The 18,624-nt window shown below is 36.3% G+C and overlaps 1 protein-coding gene across 1 annotated transcript in view; it reads right to left on the reverse strand.

The window, feature by feature from the left end:
• Positions 1 to 15,975: 15,975 nt before the first annotated feature.
• The window catches only part of LOC133642657 (protocadherin-9-like), a 206,476-nt gene continuing 203,827 nt past the window's right edge, over positions 15,976 to 18,624 (reverse strand). Inside the window, exon 3 of the mRNA XM_062036998.1 lies at positions 15,976 to 16,565. Within this exon, the coding sequence (XP_061892982.1) occupies positions 16,222 to 16,565 (344 nt within the window). The 3' untranslated portion in view covers positions 15,976 to 16,221. The remainder of the gene's footprint in view (positions 16,566 to 18,624) is intronic.

The raw sequence follows: 18,624 nt of genomic DNA on the forward strand, positions 1-18,624 counted from the left end.
CTTTTAAGAATGTCCGCTCATTTTCAATTCTCTTGTATTTTGTGCCATTGAATGGACCAGTTGTGGGACAAAAGTGAATATTAAGTCGTGCCAACCTGTCTACAGAATGTGTTGACTGTCTAAAGGATTCGAGTTGTTATGGAACAGATAGGGAAAACAACAAGACATTGACGCATTTAGATAACAAACAATGACGCACAAGAGACATATAAAAAATGACAGAAGACCGGAACTCGACAGTGATTTTGGCTTGTGTGTGTCTTGTTTGCTCCGGAGTAACATCTGCACGGCCAACTTAATTCAACCTGCACTTCTGATAATGGGTAAATACATTTGTTGTACTAAACTACTTTTGTTGCCTGTTTAAGCTTCGGACAATCCACTACATACGCTTGCAAGTTCCAAAACGAATGGAAACAAGAATTTCAGTTCATCCAGGACAGTTCGAAGGGGAAGGTGTATGTTGCCTGTAAATTTTGTAGAACAGACTTCTCCATTGAACACGGTGGCCGAAATGATATACTCATTATGAACGGAGAAGTTAAACAGGACAATACTGCCATCTAATGGATAGCCACCGGAACACTGAAATTCAAGTATCTTTTTTTTCTATGTAAATAAAATAAAAATAAAAAAAAAAAAAAAATATATATATATATATATATATATATATATATATATATATATATATATATATATATATATATATATATATATATATATATATATATATTTATATATATATATACATATATATATATATATATATATATATATATATATATATATATATATATATATATATATATATATATATATATATATATATATATATATATATATATATATATATATATATATCTATTAAATATATATGAAATACTCGAGTTGGTGAATTCTAGCTGTAAATAACCACGCCCCAAACCACGCCCCCCGCCCTCAAACCAAACCCCCCCCCCGACCCCCCGCCCCCCACCTCCCGATATTGGAGGTCTCAAGGTTGGCAAGTATGCCGAAAGGGAATCAAGCGGTGGTGAAGGCGTGGGGTGGGGTGGGGGTGTGTCTGTGTGTGTATATGCCCATTGTCTTGGGTGTGTTGATGTAGTGTTCATGTTCATGGGACCGGGGCCGTTCTGCATGCAAGCAAAAGTTTGACTCCAGGTGTCGTTGAGGAGGGAGGGAGGTCGAAAGCGTCCATTGTTGAGGTGTCCTCGGGGATGATTTCACTGAAAAATGCCAGATAATCAATAAGGTAGAAATATCTTTTGTAAAGCTGCTTGGATTCGATGGCGTCAAAAAACGTATTATAAAATCTTTTTTTTCCGCCAAAAGTGGAGTAATAAGGTTGTTTGAATCAAATTAGGAATGTGTAACATGACCTGCACCCCTTGGCAAAAATACAAAAAATGGTTCGCTCCTACCCAGCCTGGAACACTTTACTGTTCACTCAACACAGGCGTCATAAAGTCATCAAATCTCACATTTACGACTCACACTGAGCACCAACATTTGGGAACCAGGATGAGGTGATAGGAGAAAGATTGAAATGTAATAAATACATTTGTGGGGCGGTGTCGAACAAAGTTATGTTTAAGTTTTACTTTTGCATCTAATTGTGATGCATTCAGGGACCATTGATTAGAGTTTGAAACAGAGGCGTCACTAGTTTTTAAAGACAGGGTAGTCTTAAACTTTTGGGATGATACATGGACTTCCAACTAGATGGCCTGAGGGGGCTGTATCGCTTGTACTGGCACTTACCGACTTCGAGGAGGGTGGCAAGAACCCTGCCACACCAAAAACTACAAATTTGCTGACAGGCTTTATGGCATACGTCAGTCCCCCTTTCCCCGTCAGACGTCAAAGCGAAGGTCAATTTCCGAAAAGAAACCAAAGAAACGAAAAGTTTTGTCTGAGGAGACAGAAAAAGAAATAGGGAGGCTACCCGGATAAAAGGACAGTCAAAGATATGTGCAAAGATTAGTCGTTCCTCGACCGCAGACCTTAACAAAACGATGGATTTTCCGAAAAAAACCAACCTACTTTTTAATGGCAATGGAGGAGACAATGAAACGGTAAGAAAAAACAGTAGGTTTGAAATGTGTGAATGATATTTCAGCTCGAGTTGTTGTGTAGCTAGCTTAGCCTGCTACTGTAAGACAATAGCGTCACCGTATTCTGGCAAAATAAAGAATCACGGTTAATGCTTTCCAGCTTGGCGAAGCTTAGCAATGCTGTTGCTTACGACGCCATTGAAGCTAACTTAGCTACGGAACCTCGACAGAGCTATGCTAAAAACATTAGCTCTGCACCTACGCCAGCTCTCATCTGCTCATCACGACCCGTGCTCACCTGCGTTCCAGCGATCGACGGTACGACGAAGGACTTCACCCGATCACTGATGCGGTCGGCGGCCCGGAGACGGAGGAAGTCGAGGTGAGGTCGTTTGGCTAGCGCGTCTGCTATCCTCAAAGTCCTCCTGGTTGTGTTGCTGTAGTCCGCCGCTAATACACCGATCCCACCTACAACTTTCTTCTTTGCAGTCTCCATTGTTCATTAAACAAATTGCAAAAGATTCACCAACACAGATGTCCAGACTACTGTGGAATTTAGCGATGAAAACAGACGACTTAAGCTGGCGACGGACCTATACCAAGATGTCTGATTCAACTGTTTACGTCATGCGCATACGTCATCATATCTACACGTTTTCAACCGGAAGTGTTGCGGGAAATTTAAAATTGCACTTTATAAGTTAACCCGGCCGTATTGGCATGTGTTGCAATGTTAAGATTTGATCACTGATATATAAACTATCAGACTGCGTGGTCGGTAGTAGTGGCTTTTAGTAGGCCTTTAATAATGTTTGGGTCCGTCGTAGAAACATTCAGACCTTCAGTGTCAGAGTGTTTGTGATAGCACATTACAAAAGTTTCACTCAGAAAAGCACAGCCCGAGTTTCTGCATTGTAATTTCTACAAGTCATTCGAAAGTCCTGAAGTCAATACATCACAGACTTCAGCCTTGGAGCAGCAGATGGATCGCACCACAGTCTGGAACCTGGACAAGAGTGGCTAACAATTGTAAATACCATGAATCCACTTTGCTCTGATGTCCTATGTGGATAGGAAGTGATTATTATGGATGTCAATCTGTGCATCCAATAACATTGCAGCTCTGCTTAGCGTTTGGTTTATTCATGATCCACGGACTTGAGTCGCTCCCGACGAAAGAAAAGCAAATATTTGCCCAGGGACAAACAAGGTCTGAGGGCAGTGTCGTTTGAATTAACCAGATTGTGATTTAGCAATCCAAACAGTTTGCTCAAAGACCTTTTTCGAGGGAAAGGCCGGTACCTTACTTTGTAGTGTTGCACTTGGTGGCTAGGCTTGCATCCCAGAGACCCGAATACAATGGAACCTCAACTTACGAGCTCAATTGGTACTAAAAAATCAAATCAATGTCAGATTAAAACAATGATATTGGTTCGTACTTAACGCTCCAATATCGGAAGTGAAAGGTTTTATAGGGACAACCCATCGTGGCAGCTTACGGAACTGTTACGGTTGTACAGGGGAAGAAGACGGCACAGACAACCGGGATGTCGTTAGCTCTATATTTTTATTATATATATATAATATATAAATCAGGAATGAAGTGTGTGAACTAATCCAAAAAGGGTGTGTATGTGTGTGACTATGTGTAGCAATTATCTGATGAGTGTTACGGGTAGTGTTGAGCGAGAAGCGGAAGTCCCAGAGGGGCAAGGCTGGCTCGGAGGTCCGTGAGCAGACGTGAGGTCGAGGGGAGGAGAGAGGCGTCAAAGTCCGTGTCCAGGCGGAAGGTCGAGATCCAAGAGGCAGCCAGGGAAGCAGAGGGAATACTGTCAAATTGTTTTGGTGAAGAACCCCAAGATGCAGAGATGATGGCAGGCATAGTGCGAGAAAACATGATTTAATTAAATACTATGGCAAAAAACAAACAAAAGGGAACAAACAAAAGGCGCACACATGGCAGAGAACAAACTAGGCTATGAACTAAAATAGCCCAAAGGCTAACTGTGGACAAGAAACAAAAACACTTACTGTGACACGAATAAACAAAACTCACGTGGCAAGAAACGAGCAGGATGAACTATGATAGGAACAGAGTGGACAGAAGTAGACAGAGCTACAACAACAACTATAAATGACAATAATCCAGCCGTGACTGGAGGGCAGGACAGGTTTAAACAGCAGCTGGCTGATTGGCACCAGGTGTGGCCAGGTGCCAATCAGCCACAGATGAGGGGGAAAAAGCACTCAGGGAGACAATCAGGAAATAACCAAAATAAGAGTGCTGACAGGAACTAAAAAAAGGAAACCAAGACAAACGCAAAGGAAAACTAAAACTTGACCAAACTGTCAGGGACAACCCTGACAAATACGGGGAGACGAGACACACAGCTCGTGACGTGGGAACGGAGGACACGAGACAAATGAACACGACAGGGGAGAAACACAGAGAGAGACCGAGGGCATAGAGCTTGCTAGGTTTGGCTTAATGGAAAGGACAGGTCGCTACGTTACGTTCTGGCACAGGATGCAGGTTTGCACTGGCAGAAGAGGGAACGTCCTCTCATCAGCGACAGGTGTGTTGATTGCTGATTGATGATTGAATGCAGCTGCTGGCTGCAGCCGGAATGACGCGCTCTTGGAGGTGCGCCCTGCGCCCGGACCGTGACAGGAACATCTCTAAAAAGTCACTGTGGAACCTCGCTTTACAAACCCCTCCATTTACGAACCCCTCTATTTCCGAACTATTCAATTTCCGAACTTTTAGATCAGGCCAATATGCTTCCGTGTGCGAACCATGTCTCTGTGTACGGACGCTTCACTCAGTCATTCGTTTTGTGTACCGCCATTGTGTGTTTTTTCGGCATTTTGACGAGTTTTGTCCGTTTTTCAAATTCAATACGAGTCCCAAAAACGAGAAAAGACCAGCGTGAAAAGAATGAGGCAATTGCTGTCGAGTTAAAAATAAGGCTATTTGCGAGGAGTACATTGATGGCACATTCAAGTACCTCGGAGTCTTGTTCCCGAGTGAGGGACGAGTGGATCGTGAGCTCGACGAGGCGGATCGGTGGGGCGTCTGCAGCGATGCGGACCCTGTATCGATCCGTAGTAGTGAAGAAGGAGCTGAGCAGGAAGGCAAAGGTCTCAATTTACCGGTCGATTTACGTTCGTAGGACAAGATCACTGGTACAAGCGACCGGAATTAGTTTCCTCTGTCAGGTGGCGGAGCTCTCCCTTAGAGGTAGAGAGAGAAGCTCTGTCATTCAGAGTAAAACCACTACTCCTCCACATCGAGTGGAGCCAGATGAGGTGGTTCGCTCGAACGCCTCCCTGGGGAGATGTTTAGGGCACGTCCGGCTGGTAGGAGGCCACGGGCAAGACCCAGGACACGTTGGGGAGACTGGCCTGCCGGCCTGGGAATGCCTCGGGATCCACCGGATGGAGCTGGACTTAACGAAGTGGCAGGGGAGAGGGAAGTCTTAGGTTGCTGCCCCCGCCACTCGACCTCACAGTTATAGACAGTTACTAGACAGATACTCTAAGCCAGGCCTGGGCAATTATTTTGCCTCGGGAAGCCAAATTTAGAGAAAAAAATGTGTCTGGGGGCCGGTATATCTATTTTTAGGAACACTAATACAAAACCTCACAATAATGTATTTTCTGGAAGAATATGCATACTTGCCAACCCTCCCGTTTTTAGCGGGAGAATCCCGGTATTCAGCGCCTCTCCCGACAACCTCCCGGCAGAGATTTTCTCCCGACAAACTCCCGGTATTCAGCCGGAGCTGGAGGCCACGCCCCCTCCAGCTCAATGCGGACATCATGAACGGAGAAGTTAAACAGGACAATACTGCCATCTAATGGATAGCCACCGGAACACTGAAATTCAAGTTTTTGTTTTTTTTTTCTATGTAAATAAAATATATATATACATATATATATATATATATATATATATATATATATATATATATATATATATATATATATATATATATATATGTATATATATATATATATATATATATATATATATATATATATAGCTAGAATTCACTGAAAGTCAAGTATTTCATATGTATATATATATATATACATATGAAATACTCGAGTTGGTGAATTCTAGCTGTAAATAACCACGCCCCCCAACCACGCCCCCCGCCCCCAACCACCCCAACCCCACCCCCACCCCCGACCAAGCCCCCCCACCCCCCCCTTCCCCCACCTCCCGATATTGGATGTCTCAAGGTTGGCAAGTATGAGAATATGCCAGAGCAGACTTATTTCACAGCGACGAGAAGAGCTACTCTGCCTCTTTCAAGGCACACTCTCACACACACGGCCCCTCTCACGCACCCCCCGTTCTCCCTTTCCATCTGCTCCCTCCTTTGCCGATGTTATTGTCAGTGGATTTTATTTTTGTACGTGTTATGGTAGTAATATGGTTGTTAAAGTTCGAGAGGATACACACCCTTTATTCATTGAATCAAAAATATCGAAATTCAGCAAACAGCTAAAGTTACGTAGAAAGCAAACTATAACCCGCTACCCAAGAATATACAATTATTTTCAACAAAAGAAGAGAAATATAACCTTAGAGGAAATTCTAATTTGAAACATGTGTGTAGTTCTGGCCAGTTCCAGGTCCTGAAATGTCTGTCAAAGTGTCCCAACTTGTCGGATTATATTCTCAGCCATCTACTTTTCTGGTGAGATGCATTATATATGACCTAGAATAAATTTACAGGGAGCAGGGAAGCAAGGAAGCAGCAGACCACTCTATGATATAAACATAGGCACACAAGCTAAAAATAGTTTGTATATGTTAGCACTTACCATGACAATATCACTAATACTCGGTTAACATTCAAGTCACCAAATGTAAATTGGGTCAAAGTGTCCCAAAGTGTCGGATTATTATCTCAGCCATCTATTTTCCAGGGGCTATGTATGATTTATGATCTACAATAAAATAACAGGGGGCAGGGAAGCGAGGAAGCAGCAGACCACTCGATGATATAAACATAGGCACACAAGCTAAAATATTTTGTATATGTTAGCGCTTATAAGAAAAATATCACTAATACTCGGTTAATATTCAAGACACCACATGTAAATGGAGTGTTGTTGGTGCTTTTTGGATGGTTATTTATCGTATTTTATGGGCGCAATAATGGAGCTCTCATTGCCTTTATTTACGTTTCTTAAATATTTACAATGCATTACAAAAAAAAAAATCCATTCGTCATGTCTTTCATAATGGTTGTCAAAGATAGGCAAAATTCCAAAAGAAAAAGTGCAGTTCCCTTTTAAGGAATTTTGGGATTTCTGATTCTTGTGAGGGCACCAAAGTGATTTCTTCCTCCGATGGAATACTGACTTATTTTTTTACGATAATATTGCAAATATACCGCAAAACAAGTAAGAAATTGCTGCTCCCAGTCTGTGGAACGCTCTCCCTGACCACCTGAGGGCACCACAGACTGTGGATGCTTTTAAAAAAGGCTTAAAAAACCTTCTTTTTAAAAAATACTTTTGTTAGATGTATTCATACTAGTTTTAGCTATTTGGCTGTACTAGTTTTTATTTTTTATTTATTATCTTTTTATTTTCTATTTTATTTTTTTTAATACACTGTAGCACTTTGAGGTTGTTTACTCAATGTAAAGTGATTTTTACAAATACAATCTATTATTATTCATTATAATTATAATCTATGTAAAAGTGCCAAATCACAAATTGTTAGAATAATTATGTATATATTATCACACTAACTTTAGTATGCTTAAAGTCCGTTGCTTTAGTTATTTAGCTATTGTGCTCAAGTTGGACTTTCCTAATTTGTGCAAGGACTAAGACTTATTGTCTGAGGGGTGGCCTCAGCCATAGATGTTATCTTTGTTTTAGCCCGCTAACAGCCAAGGACTTCAACGACATCAACGAAGATAAGATGACAGCACGCAGACGAAGCAGAGACTTCAAAGATCTCAACAAAGATAAGATGACAACACGCAGACGAAGCGGGGACAAGGCGAAATCACAAGGCCCCCAGCACATTCTGTCACGTATTGTGCGTCCTGGACCTGCTTTGCATAATATATGTGACCACTCCTTTTAGAGGTGGCCTTAGTTTTGTTGACTGTGGAACTCTTGAATAAATAGAGGGACGCAAGAGCTGAACCTTAGAGCGTAGGGCGAGACTGTGACTAAGTGTTCAGCTCCATGCGTTCTCCTCATGAGCTAAATTGAACTCTGTCTCTGATTGATTCCTTGCTTCTTGTCTGATTAATAGATGTCATCAGTGCTTGAACCTGACACAAATATAAGTACAGTCCATGCAGTTTGGGCAAACAGCTGCAAAGTTTAAAGTAGAATAAATATGCGTAGACATAATTCAAACATTTATTGCAGTAGCTGTATGTATACCTGTAGAGTAGTAACAAGGATTAATTGTTTCAGTATCTGTGATGTCAAACACCCTCACAACTTACACGTACCGCAAGAAGCAAATCACTCCATCCTACTTAACGTCTTTATATCGTGACATAAATATGAGCGCTTTACAAACCGAATATTTGATGCACAAATAAACTTTACAACAAAAACAAAACCAAAAAAAAAAAAAAGGGACACAAAATGACCAAGTTAATTCCAAAAAAGCTATATTTTTAAAAGCATGCTGTTCCGTTGTGCAGTTTGCCATCCATGCTGTGGAGGTAAAACAAACCTTTTCAGACAGTGGGAGGACGTATGGGCTTTCTCTGCACATGCCTTTATACTAGGGGTGTCCCGATTCCAGATTGATATCAGACATCGGCAGGGAAAAAAACAAGTATCGGCTTGCATCTGAAATCTGCCGTTTAGCTCCGTTACTGTAACATCTACTGTGAACGTCCTTCAATAAGCACACACGGTTGGTATGTTTTCCTATATTCTAGTCATTTACAAAAGGTAAACATGGTCGGCTACAGGAGCTAGCAGCTACACAACAGCTCAGCACACAATAGCACACACGTAACAAGTGTCCGTCATTGAACAATATTGCAGTGTAAAACGGCACATTTCTCAATATAAACAAGTATCAAATCAGTATAGTTGCATATTACTTACACATACAAAGTCTCCAAGGCAGAAGCGTAATAGAAAGTATCCGGGAACAAACGTGTCCGCATCACCCAACTTGCTGTGCCATGAGCTGAAATTATTGGGTTACTGTGGCCACAAAAAATACACATTTCCACTTTAATATAAAGACGTCCGTCATACGTTTAGTGTTTTCATTGTTTTCTAAGTAATTTGTGTTGATATCAAATCGGATGATACCAATACCGTAGGGAAAAAGTTGTATCGGGACACCCCTACTTGATATATTTCTAATAAAACTGTATTTCTTTTTTTTTTACTTCAACACCTGCGTGATTATGTCTCCTAATTTGGCAAACAGTCAATGAATAAGGCATCTCAAATTATTGTAGCCGACATTTTGTCACCATTGAAAGAGAATCATTTTTAGTAAGGTCATGAAGGCACAGCGATTAAAAGATTTGTTTTTCTTTTTTACATATGGAAAATAAGAGTCTATGTGGAAATAATATATATATATATATTTATATATATATTTATATACATACGTCAGTAAATTCCAAGGAGTACAGCGGGATTCTACTGAGTGGAGTCACAATTTGAATCAAGTCTATACAGCGGCAAGGTCGACAGCAGGTAAAACATTGAGTCATATACAAATATATTGCTATCCAATTGTATAGAACACTTTTTAAAATATGTTTATATGTACAGTCGTCCCTCGACACGTCGCGCTTCAAATATTGCCGTTTCCCCACATTACAGATTTTTTTAAAGCATTTTTTATACATTTATTGTCCTAAATTAGGTGTTGTTTATGTAATCAATCAGGGATATAAAGCAGTTAAAATGCAGAGTGTTTTATATTTTTCCCATCATGCACTGTAGTGGATTTAAATGGGTGCAATTTTGAAATTTTAAACGATATTTGAACGATTTTTTCACCATAACCACATTTTTTTTTTTTTTTTTTTTGCACCATGACTATGGAAGGTTGTTTGGCTTATGTCATATAAGTAAATGTTATGCTATGGCTTCACAATGCAATCCCGGGTTATTGGTCTGCTTTACTTACATTTTCCACAAGATGGCGGCATATCTGTATCATTCGGAGACCTCCTTGTATTTAAGATGAATTTTATTATTGAAGTGAAGTGAATTACATTTATATAGCGCTTTTTCTCAAGTGACTCAAAGCGCTTTACATTGTGAAACCCAATATCTAAGTTACATTTAAACCAGTGTGGGTGGCACTGGGAGCAGGTGGGTAAAGTGTCTTGCCCAAGGACACAACGGAAGTGACTAGGATGGCGGAAGCGGGGATCGAACCTGCAACCCTCAAGTTGCTGGCACGGCCGCTCTACCAACCGAGCTATACCGTCCCTTATTGAACTTATGACGTCTTGCGGTACCAATCAAAGAAGTCGGCAAGCGGTGGGCCGTAGTTTGGACACACCTGTTGTAGAGTAACTACATTACCCAGAAGTCTTAGCGACCGAGCAGAATTCGAAATATGTTATTGAAACAAACGACGGACATAACATTCGGCACACTTGTATGCACGTTCTCTGCACTATTGGTGGAAGATCGCTTGTTTTGAAGATACTTTAGCCTTCCAATGGTTTGTATTTGATTACCGAATAAATGCACGAAACAAAGAAACACTTTACTCTTCTGTCGCTCAACTCTCTAAATATAACGTCAAAGTTTGTCAAAGAGAAGACAGCATATGTGGCATTTATATATGTCTACGAGCGAACCCGGAAGCGCCAAATCGGCATTTATTTATTTGTGGCAGCAAAAAAAAATCATATTAAATGGGAATCGCTGACTTGCTGTGCAGAGTGGAGTGGAGAGCGCTCTCGTAGGACGGAGGAACCACCAATTTAACGACGTTCTTTTTGTTAACATCGTCGTAAATAATTAATCGGATTACAATGTATAATCGGATAATGCCTAACAAATGTTAAAATCACCTTCATTTATACATAATAAAGTACTATCTACCTATTTGATCGTGCTAGCCATAATGTGATGAAGTATATCCAGGTTGTAGCCGTGTTGTATTGGCCGGGTGACAACCATAGCAATGACGGTGACTTTATGGCTGTTTTCATGTTAACGCGTTATAAAGGTCATAAATAGTTTTGAATGCTCCAACTATGAAAATATTAAAAGTGTTCATAATAATCGTGTGTTTACATTTTTCTACATATCTATTGTGCTAAATTAAATGTTGTTTATGTTTTCAATGTATTACAGTGCAGTATTCTCTCATTTTTTGTACACCATTAAATTCACGAAATGGTACTTTTGTTTCCGGTTTCGGGGTGAACTCCGGCTTCCTCCCGCCTCCAAAGACATGCACCTGGGGATAGGCCCCTCCCACCTCCAAAGACATGCACCTGGGGATAGGCCCCTCCCACCTCCAAATACATGCACCTGGAGATAGGTTGATTGCCAACACTAAATGGTCCCTATTGTGTGTATGTTGTTTGTCTATCTGTGTTGGCCCTGTGATGAGGTGGCGACTTGTCCAGGGTGTACCCCGCCTTCCGCCCGATTGTAGCTGAGATAGGCTCCAGCACCCCCCCTGCGACCCCCGAGTATGTGACGCCTACCGTGTTCACTTTCCTGATGACCTCAGAAATATCAAGCAGTTAAAATGCACCAAACATGGGTAAATGAGTGTTATACATTTTTCCCATCATGCACTGTAATGGATTTAAATGGCTGCAATTTTAACATGTTTAAGGATGTTTGAACGTTTTTCACAGTATCCACACCATGTGTGTTGCATTTTTTTAATGTTATTTTTATTTTTTGCACCATGACTATGGAAGGTTGTTTGGCTTATGTCATATACGTAAATGTTATGCTATGGTTCCACAATGCAATCCCGGGTCATTGGTCTGCTCTATTCGCATTTTCCACAAGATGGCGGCATATCTGTATCATTCAGAGACCTCTTTGTATTTACGATGAATTTGATTATTGAATTCATAACGTCTTGCCGGACTGATCAAGCGGTGGGCCGTAGTTTGGACATTACCCAGAAGTCTTAGCGATAGAGCAGAATTGTAAATATGTTATTGAAACAAACGACAGACGTAACATTCAACACACTTGTATGCACGTTCTCTGCACTATTGGTGGAAGATCGCTTGTTTTGAAGATACTTTAGCCTTCCAATGGTTTGTATTTGATTACCGAATAAATGCTTTACTCTTCTATTGCTCAACTCTCTAAATATAACGTCAAAGTTGTCTCTTCTGCCGTGTTCTCTGACAAAGAGAAGACAGCATTGCAGTAATATACATGTTACATTTATATATGTTTATGGAAGCGCCAAATCCGCATTTATTTATTCACTAATTTGTGGCCGCAAAAAAAATTAAATAAATGTGGAACGCTGACTTTTTAACAATGTTATTTTTGTAAACATCGTAATAAATAATTAATCGGATTATAATATACCGTCCCCAAAAGGGACAAGCGGTAGAAAATAGATGGATTATAATATATCATCTAATAATGGTGCAGCTTTACAGGGGCCAGCTTTCAAATGTTAAAATCGCCTTCATTTGATCGTGCTAGCCAAAATGTGATGAAGTATATCCAGGTAGTAGCCATGTTGTATTGGCCGGGTGACAACCATAGTAATGACGGTGACTATACAGTTTATAAAGTTTAAATGTTTACACGTTTTAAAGGGCGTAAAAAGTAAAGTTGTTTATGCTCCAACTATGAAAATATTAAATGTATTAATAATAACCATGTGTTTACCATGATCAGGCCCGGAACCAATTATCCGCGATCAACGAGGGACGACTGTAGAGCTTCCGTAGTGTTCTGCTTTCGTTATGCACTGACATCCTTCATACATTTTTTTTTTGGTTAACTTTTGTTTTGTTTTGTTTTGTTTAAAAAGGTTTATCTGTGACTTTATAGTGTTTTTTAATAATACGTGGTACATGGGGAACACTGAGCATTATGGGAAATTACTTTGTTTCCAAATCAAATGCAGGGCGTTTAAAAAAAATAAAAAAATAGGAACTAAAAACACGGCAAACACGTAAAAAGATCATAATCCGATCCTGATAAAAATGTTTACGACAGGCTTGATCAGCGTGGTTGTTACAAGTACATGAGCGTGGTTAATAAGTCGTATTTACAAACACTGACAGTGACAGAATCAACAACACCCACATGTATATTGTTCTCAACACCTTTTTTTTTTCTTCTCCAATGGTATGGTCCAGACATCTCCATTGCAACCACATGGCGTGCGCGTGTGTGTGCGCGTGTATGTGTGTGTTTGTGTGCGTGCGTATGTATGTATGTATGTGTGTGCGTGTACGTCAGTCACCCTGTTTTTTTTTCTTTCTTTACGGATTCTTTTCCCAAATGTTCTTCTTCTGCAAATCAGAGTTCGAGGAATCCATGAAAGTTCATTTAAAAAAAAAAAAAAAAAAAAAAAAGAAGTAGAGCGACAGAAAAATCCTGGGTAATGTAGACTTGGAGGGAACGTTGGTAGCCCACCTAGAACATGCGGCTACTATGAAGGGTCAAGTCTTTGAAATGAAATAAACAAATTAATATTTCCATCATTTCTTAAAGGTGTCATCAATTATTGTAATTGGAGCTAAATATAGACATGTATTAGTAAATGTGTCATTAATTGGTTATAATAATATAATAATAATAATAATAATGGATTTTATTTGTAAAAGTACTTTACATTGAGCAAACAACCTCAAAGTGCTACAGTGTATTAAAACAAAAAAATATAATAAAAATAAAAATAAACATGGTTAGGTATAACAATACATTTAATATTTTGTTATTCAAGTTGTATCATTTTATTTCAATTTAGTCAATTATTTCTTGATTTTAAAAAAATTAAAATTTCATGAAAATGTGTGTGAGCACTACATTAATTTATTTTATCCGTCAAAGTCAGCCATCAAAGTCAGTGGGCGGGTCCTAACACCTGATTGGTTACCCGGTTTGACCATAGAAGGGGGAGTGTTGGTCATTCAAGAGGTCTAACACCGGGGTTCTTAACCTTTTTGACCTCGGGGGCCCACTCAAATAATAACACCAAATTAGTAATCTTACTATTGATTGTATTCATATAGTATATAATGATTACAGTAAATGCTACTTTTTTTCTACACTTTGAACCCTGCGGCCTATAAAACGGCGCGGCTAAATTTATGCTGCAGTGTCCTTCCATTTAGTACTTTCATCCGGAAGTAGAAGTGTCATTCACAACATATATATATATATATATATATATATATATATATATATATATATATATATATATATATATATGTATATATATATATATATATATATATATATATATATATATATATATATATATATATATATATATATATATATATATATATATATATATATATTTATGTATATATATATATATATATATATATATATATATATATATATATATATATATATATATATATATATATATATATATTTATATATATATATATATATATATACATATATATATATATATACATATATATATATATATATATATATATATATATATATATATATATATATATATATATATATATATATATATATATATATATATATATATATATATATATATATATATATATATATATATATATATATATATATATATATATATATATATGCGGCTTATAGTCCAGTGCGGCTAATATACAATTTTTTTTTTTTTTTTTTTCACAAAAATGTTGTGGGTGTGGCTTATATACCGGTAGTCTATAGTCCATAAAATATGGTATATCTGACCTACTTACAGTTTAACAGGATGAAACTTGTCAAATGATAAGAAACCATGCGTTGATAACAAAGATTATAAAATCAAAAACTAATCAAATACACTGAAAAAGAAGGGACTAAAAAAAAAATGTTCAAAAACACATATATATATATATTTACGCAGTAATCGAACACATTTTTACTAAATTAATAATACTTTAAAAAATATGTATGTTTCCTAAATAAACTGTCAATAAAATTACAGCCTCCCCATGGTAGTCCTAATTTTTCGCACCTAAGAAACTTCTCTATTACTTTAACGCCACATACATACATATAAATTTATATATATATATATATATATATATATATATATATATATATATATATATATATATATATATATATATATATATATATATATATATATATATATATATATATATATATATATAAATGTATGTGTATATATAAATGTATATGTATGTATGTGTATATATATATATATATATATATATATATATATATATATATATATATATATATATATATATATATATATATATATATATAAAGTATGTGTATATATAAATGTATATGTATGTATGTGTATATATATACATATATATATATATATATATACATACATATACATTTATATATATATATATATATGTATATATATATATATATATATATATATATATATATATATATATATATACATACATATACATTTATACATGTGTATATACATACATGTACATATATATATATATATATATATATATATATATATATATATATGTATAAATGTATATGTATGTATGTATATATATATATATATATATATATATATATATATATATATATATATATATATATATATATATATATATATATATATATATATATATATATATATATATATATATATATATATATATGTATAAATGTATATGTATGTATGTATAAATGTATATATATATATATATATATATTTATAAAATTATTAATTGTATATTGAAATAATTAAACACTTAACTATATATTTACATTAAATAAATTGACACATTTAATAAGACATGAATGTATTAAATCTCCAATATAATGGATTAATCACACATTTAAGTAATAATTCTAATATTATTTGTTCATTTAATTTTGTCCCATGTGACCCTCGTTAGGCCAGCTCTGCAGAAGCATCCAAAGGAACGTGAGATGATGCAAGAAGAAAAGAAGAAGCTCTCAGGTGAGTTGTTGTGTCCGCTCGTAAGAAGGCGGGTCCACCTTAGAGCTGCTGGTCCTTGGGACTGTCCGGGCAGGACTTTAAACTCACCAGCGGAATGTCCGCCATGCCGCCGGTGAAATGTCCCTCTCCGCTCCCAAACGGCTTCCTGTCGCCAAAATGCTCCGACTGCCCGTTCTCCCGTTTCCAGGTTCTAGTCAAGGTGTGTCCGTTGAGAAGTTTATCGTTGGCAGCCCACTCCCTCTGAGAGCCGTAACTGGACACGGGTGACTGGTAGGGTCCCAGAGTGGGCGGCATCCAGCAGTTGTCCGAGTGTCCCAGGACCAGACACTCCTGCGTGCACATCTCCGAGGCCTCCATCAGGCCCCGGGGTCCCAGCGGGCCGTCTGCGGGAACCAGAGGAAAGAAAAGCGGGTCACATTTTTTAATTTTTTTCTGAGCTTGTTTCGAAAATAAACATGGAGATGAGGAGACCTCCTTTGATGTTTGAGGTCAAGTTATTGCAGTCGTGGCACAACATGCACAAAGCAAAGTATGATTGGAAGGGTTTGAAATGTCGCCCATCCACGATATTAATTAGCACACCAGTGCCAAGACATTATGTCATGGTTGACATGGGGTTTGTCAATTAGTTAGTTAGTAAAAGTGCACAAACAACTTGATTAACATCCATTGGCAATTCTTATACATCAGGATTTTGAATTGATTCATAAATTCCAAATATTAATTTAGAAAATATATATATATATATATTTTCATTTAAAAAAGTACAATATGTGTATATATATATATATATATATATATATATATATATATATATATATATATATATATATATATATATATATATATATAAAAAACTACAAAAGGAAACATATATATATTAGGGATGTCCGATAATGGCTTTTTGCCGATATCCGATATTCCGATATTGTCCAACTCTTTAATTACAGATACCGATATCAACCGATATATACAGTCGTGGAATTAACACATTATCGGCAGGCCGATATTATCGGACATCCCTAATATATATATATATATATATATATATATATATATATATATATATATATATGTTTCCTTTTGTATATATATATATATATATATATATATATATATATATATATATATATACATATACGTTTCCTTTTGTACTTTTTTAAATGAATATATATATATATATATATATATATATATATATATATATATATATATATATATATATATATATATATATATATATATATTTTTTTTTTAAATTAATATTTGGGGGGGAGGTCGCAGCTTACTGCGAGGTTTGTTCTCCCGGGAAGCAATCGGACTATTCCGGACAAGGCGTGGAGGTAGGAACATATTTATTCATCCAACTACAAAATAACAGGCAAAAACTCTCTAACTGTGGCATGAAAATAAACGAGACTTACGTACAGGGGTCGTGTGACAATAGACAAAAATGACAATTACATTTTGAAACATAGTCTATCTTCAATTTCGACTCTTTAAAATTCAAAATTCAACCGAAAAAAAGAAGAGAAAAACTAGCTAATTCGAATCTTTTTGAAAAAATTGAAAAAAATAATTTATGGAACATCATTAGTCATTTTTCCTGATTAAGATTAATTTTAGAATTTTGATGACATGTTTTAAATAGGTTAAAATCCAATCTGAACTTTGTTAGAATATATAACAAATTGGACCAAGCTATATTTCTAACAAAGACAAATCATTATTTCTTCTAGATTTTCCAGAACAAAAATTTTTCAAAGAAATTCAAAAGACTTTGAAATAAGATTTAAATTTGATTCCACAGATTTTCTAGACTGGCCAGAATATTTTTTTTTGAATTTTAATCATAATAAGTTTAAAGAAATATTTCACAAATATTATTCGTCGAAAAAACAGAAGCTAAAATGAAGAATTAAATTAAAATGTATTTATTATTCTTTACAATAAAAAATACATTTACTTGAACATTGGTTTAAATTGTCAGGAAAGAAGAGGAAGGAATTTAAAAGGTGAAAAGGTATATGTGTTTAAAAATCCTAAAATCATTTTTAAGGTTGTATTTTTTCTCTAAAATTGTCTTTCTGAAAGTTATAAGAAGCAAAGTAAATAAATAATGAGTTTATTTATTTTAAGTTATATTATATAATTTATAATATAATAGAAATATATTATATTAAGTCTTTAAAATATTTTCTTGGATTTTCAAATTGTATTTGAGTTTTGTCTCTCTTAGAATTAAAAATGTCGAGCAAAGCGAGACCAGCTTGCTAGTAAATAAATACAATTTAAAAAAATAGAGGCAGCTCACTGGTAAGTGCTGCTATTTGAGCTATTTTTAGAACAGGTCGGCGGGCTACTCATCTGGTCCTTACGGGCTACCTGGTGCCCGCGGGCACCACGTTGGTGACCCCTGTATTAGAGTAAACATTGCAACAT

The sequence above is a fragment of the Entelurus aequoreus genome, linkage group LG02 (assembly GCF_033978785.1).
Source record: "Entelurus aequoreus isolate RoL-2023_Sb linkage group LG02, RoL_Eaeq_v1.1, whole genome shotgun sequence".
NCBI lineage: Eukaryota > Metazoa > Chordata > Actinopteri > Syngnathiformes > Syngnathidae > Entelurus > Entelurus aequoreus.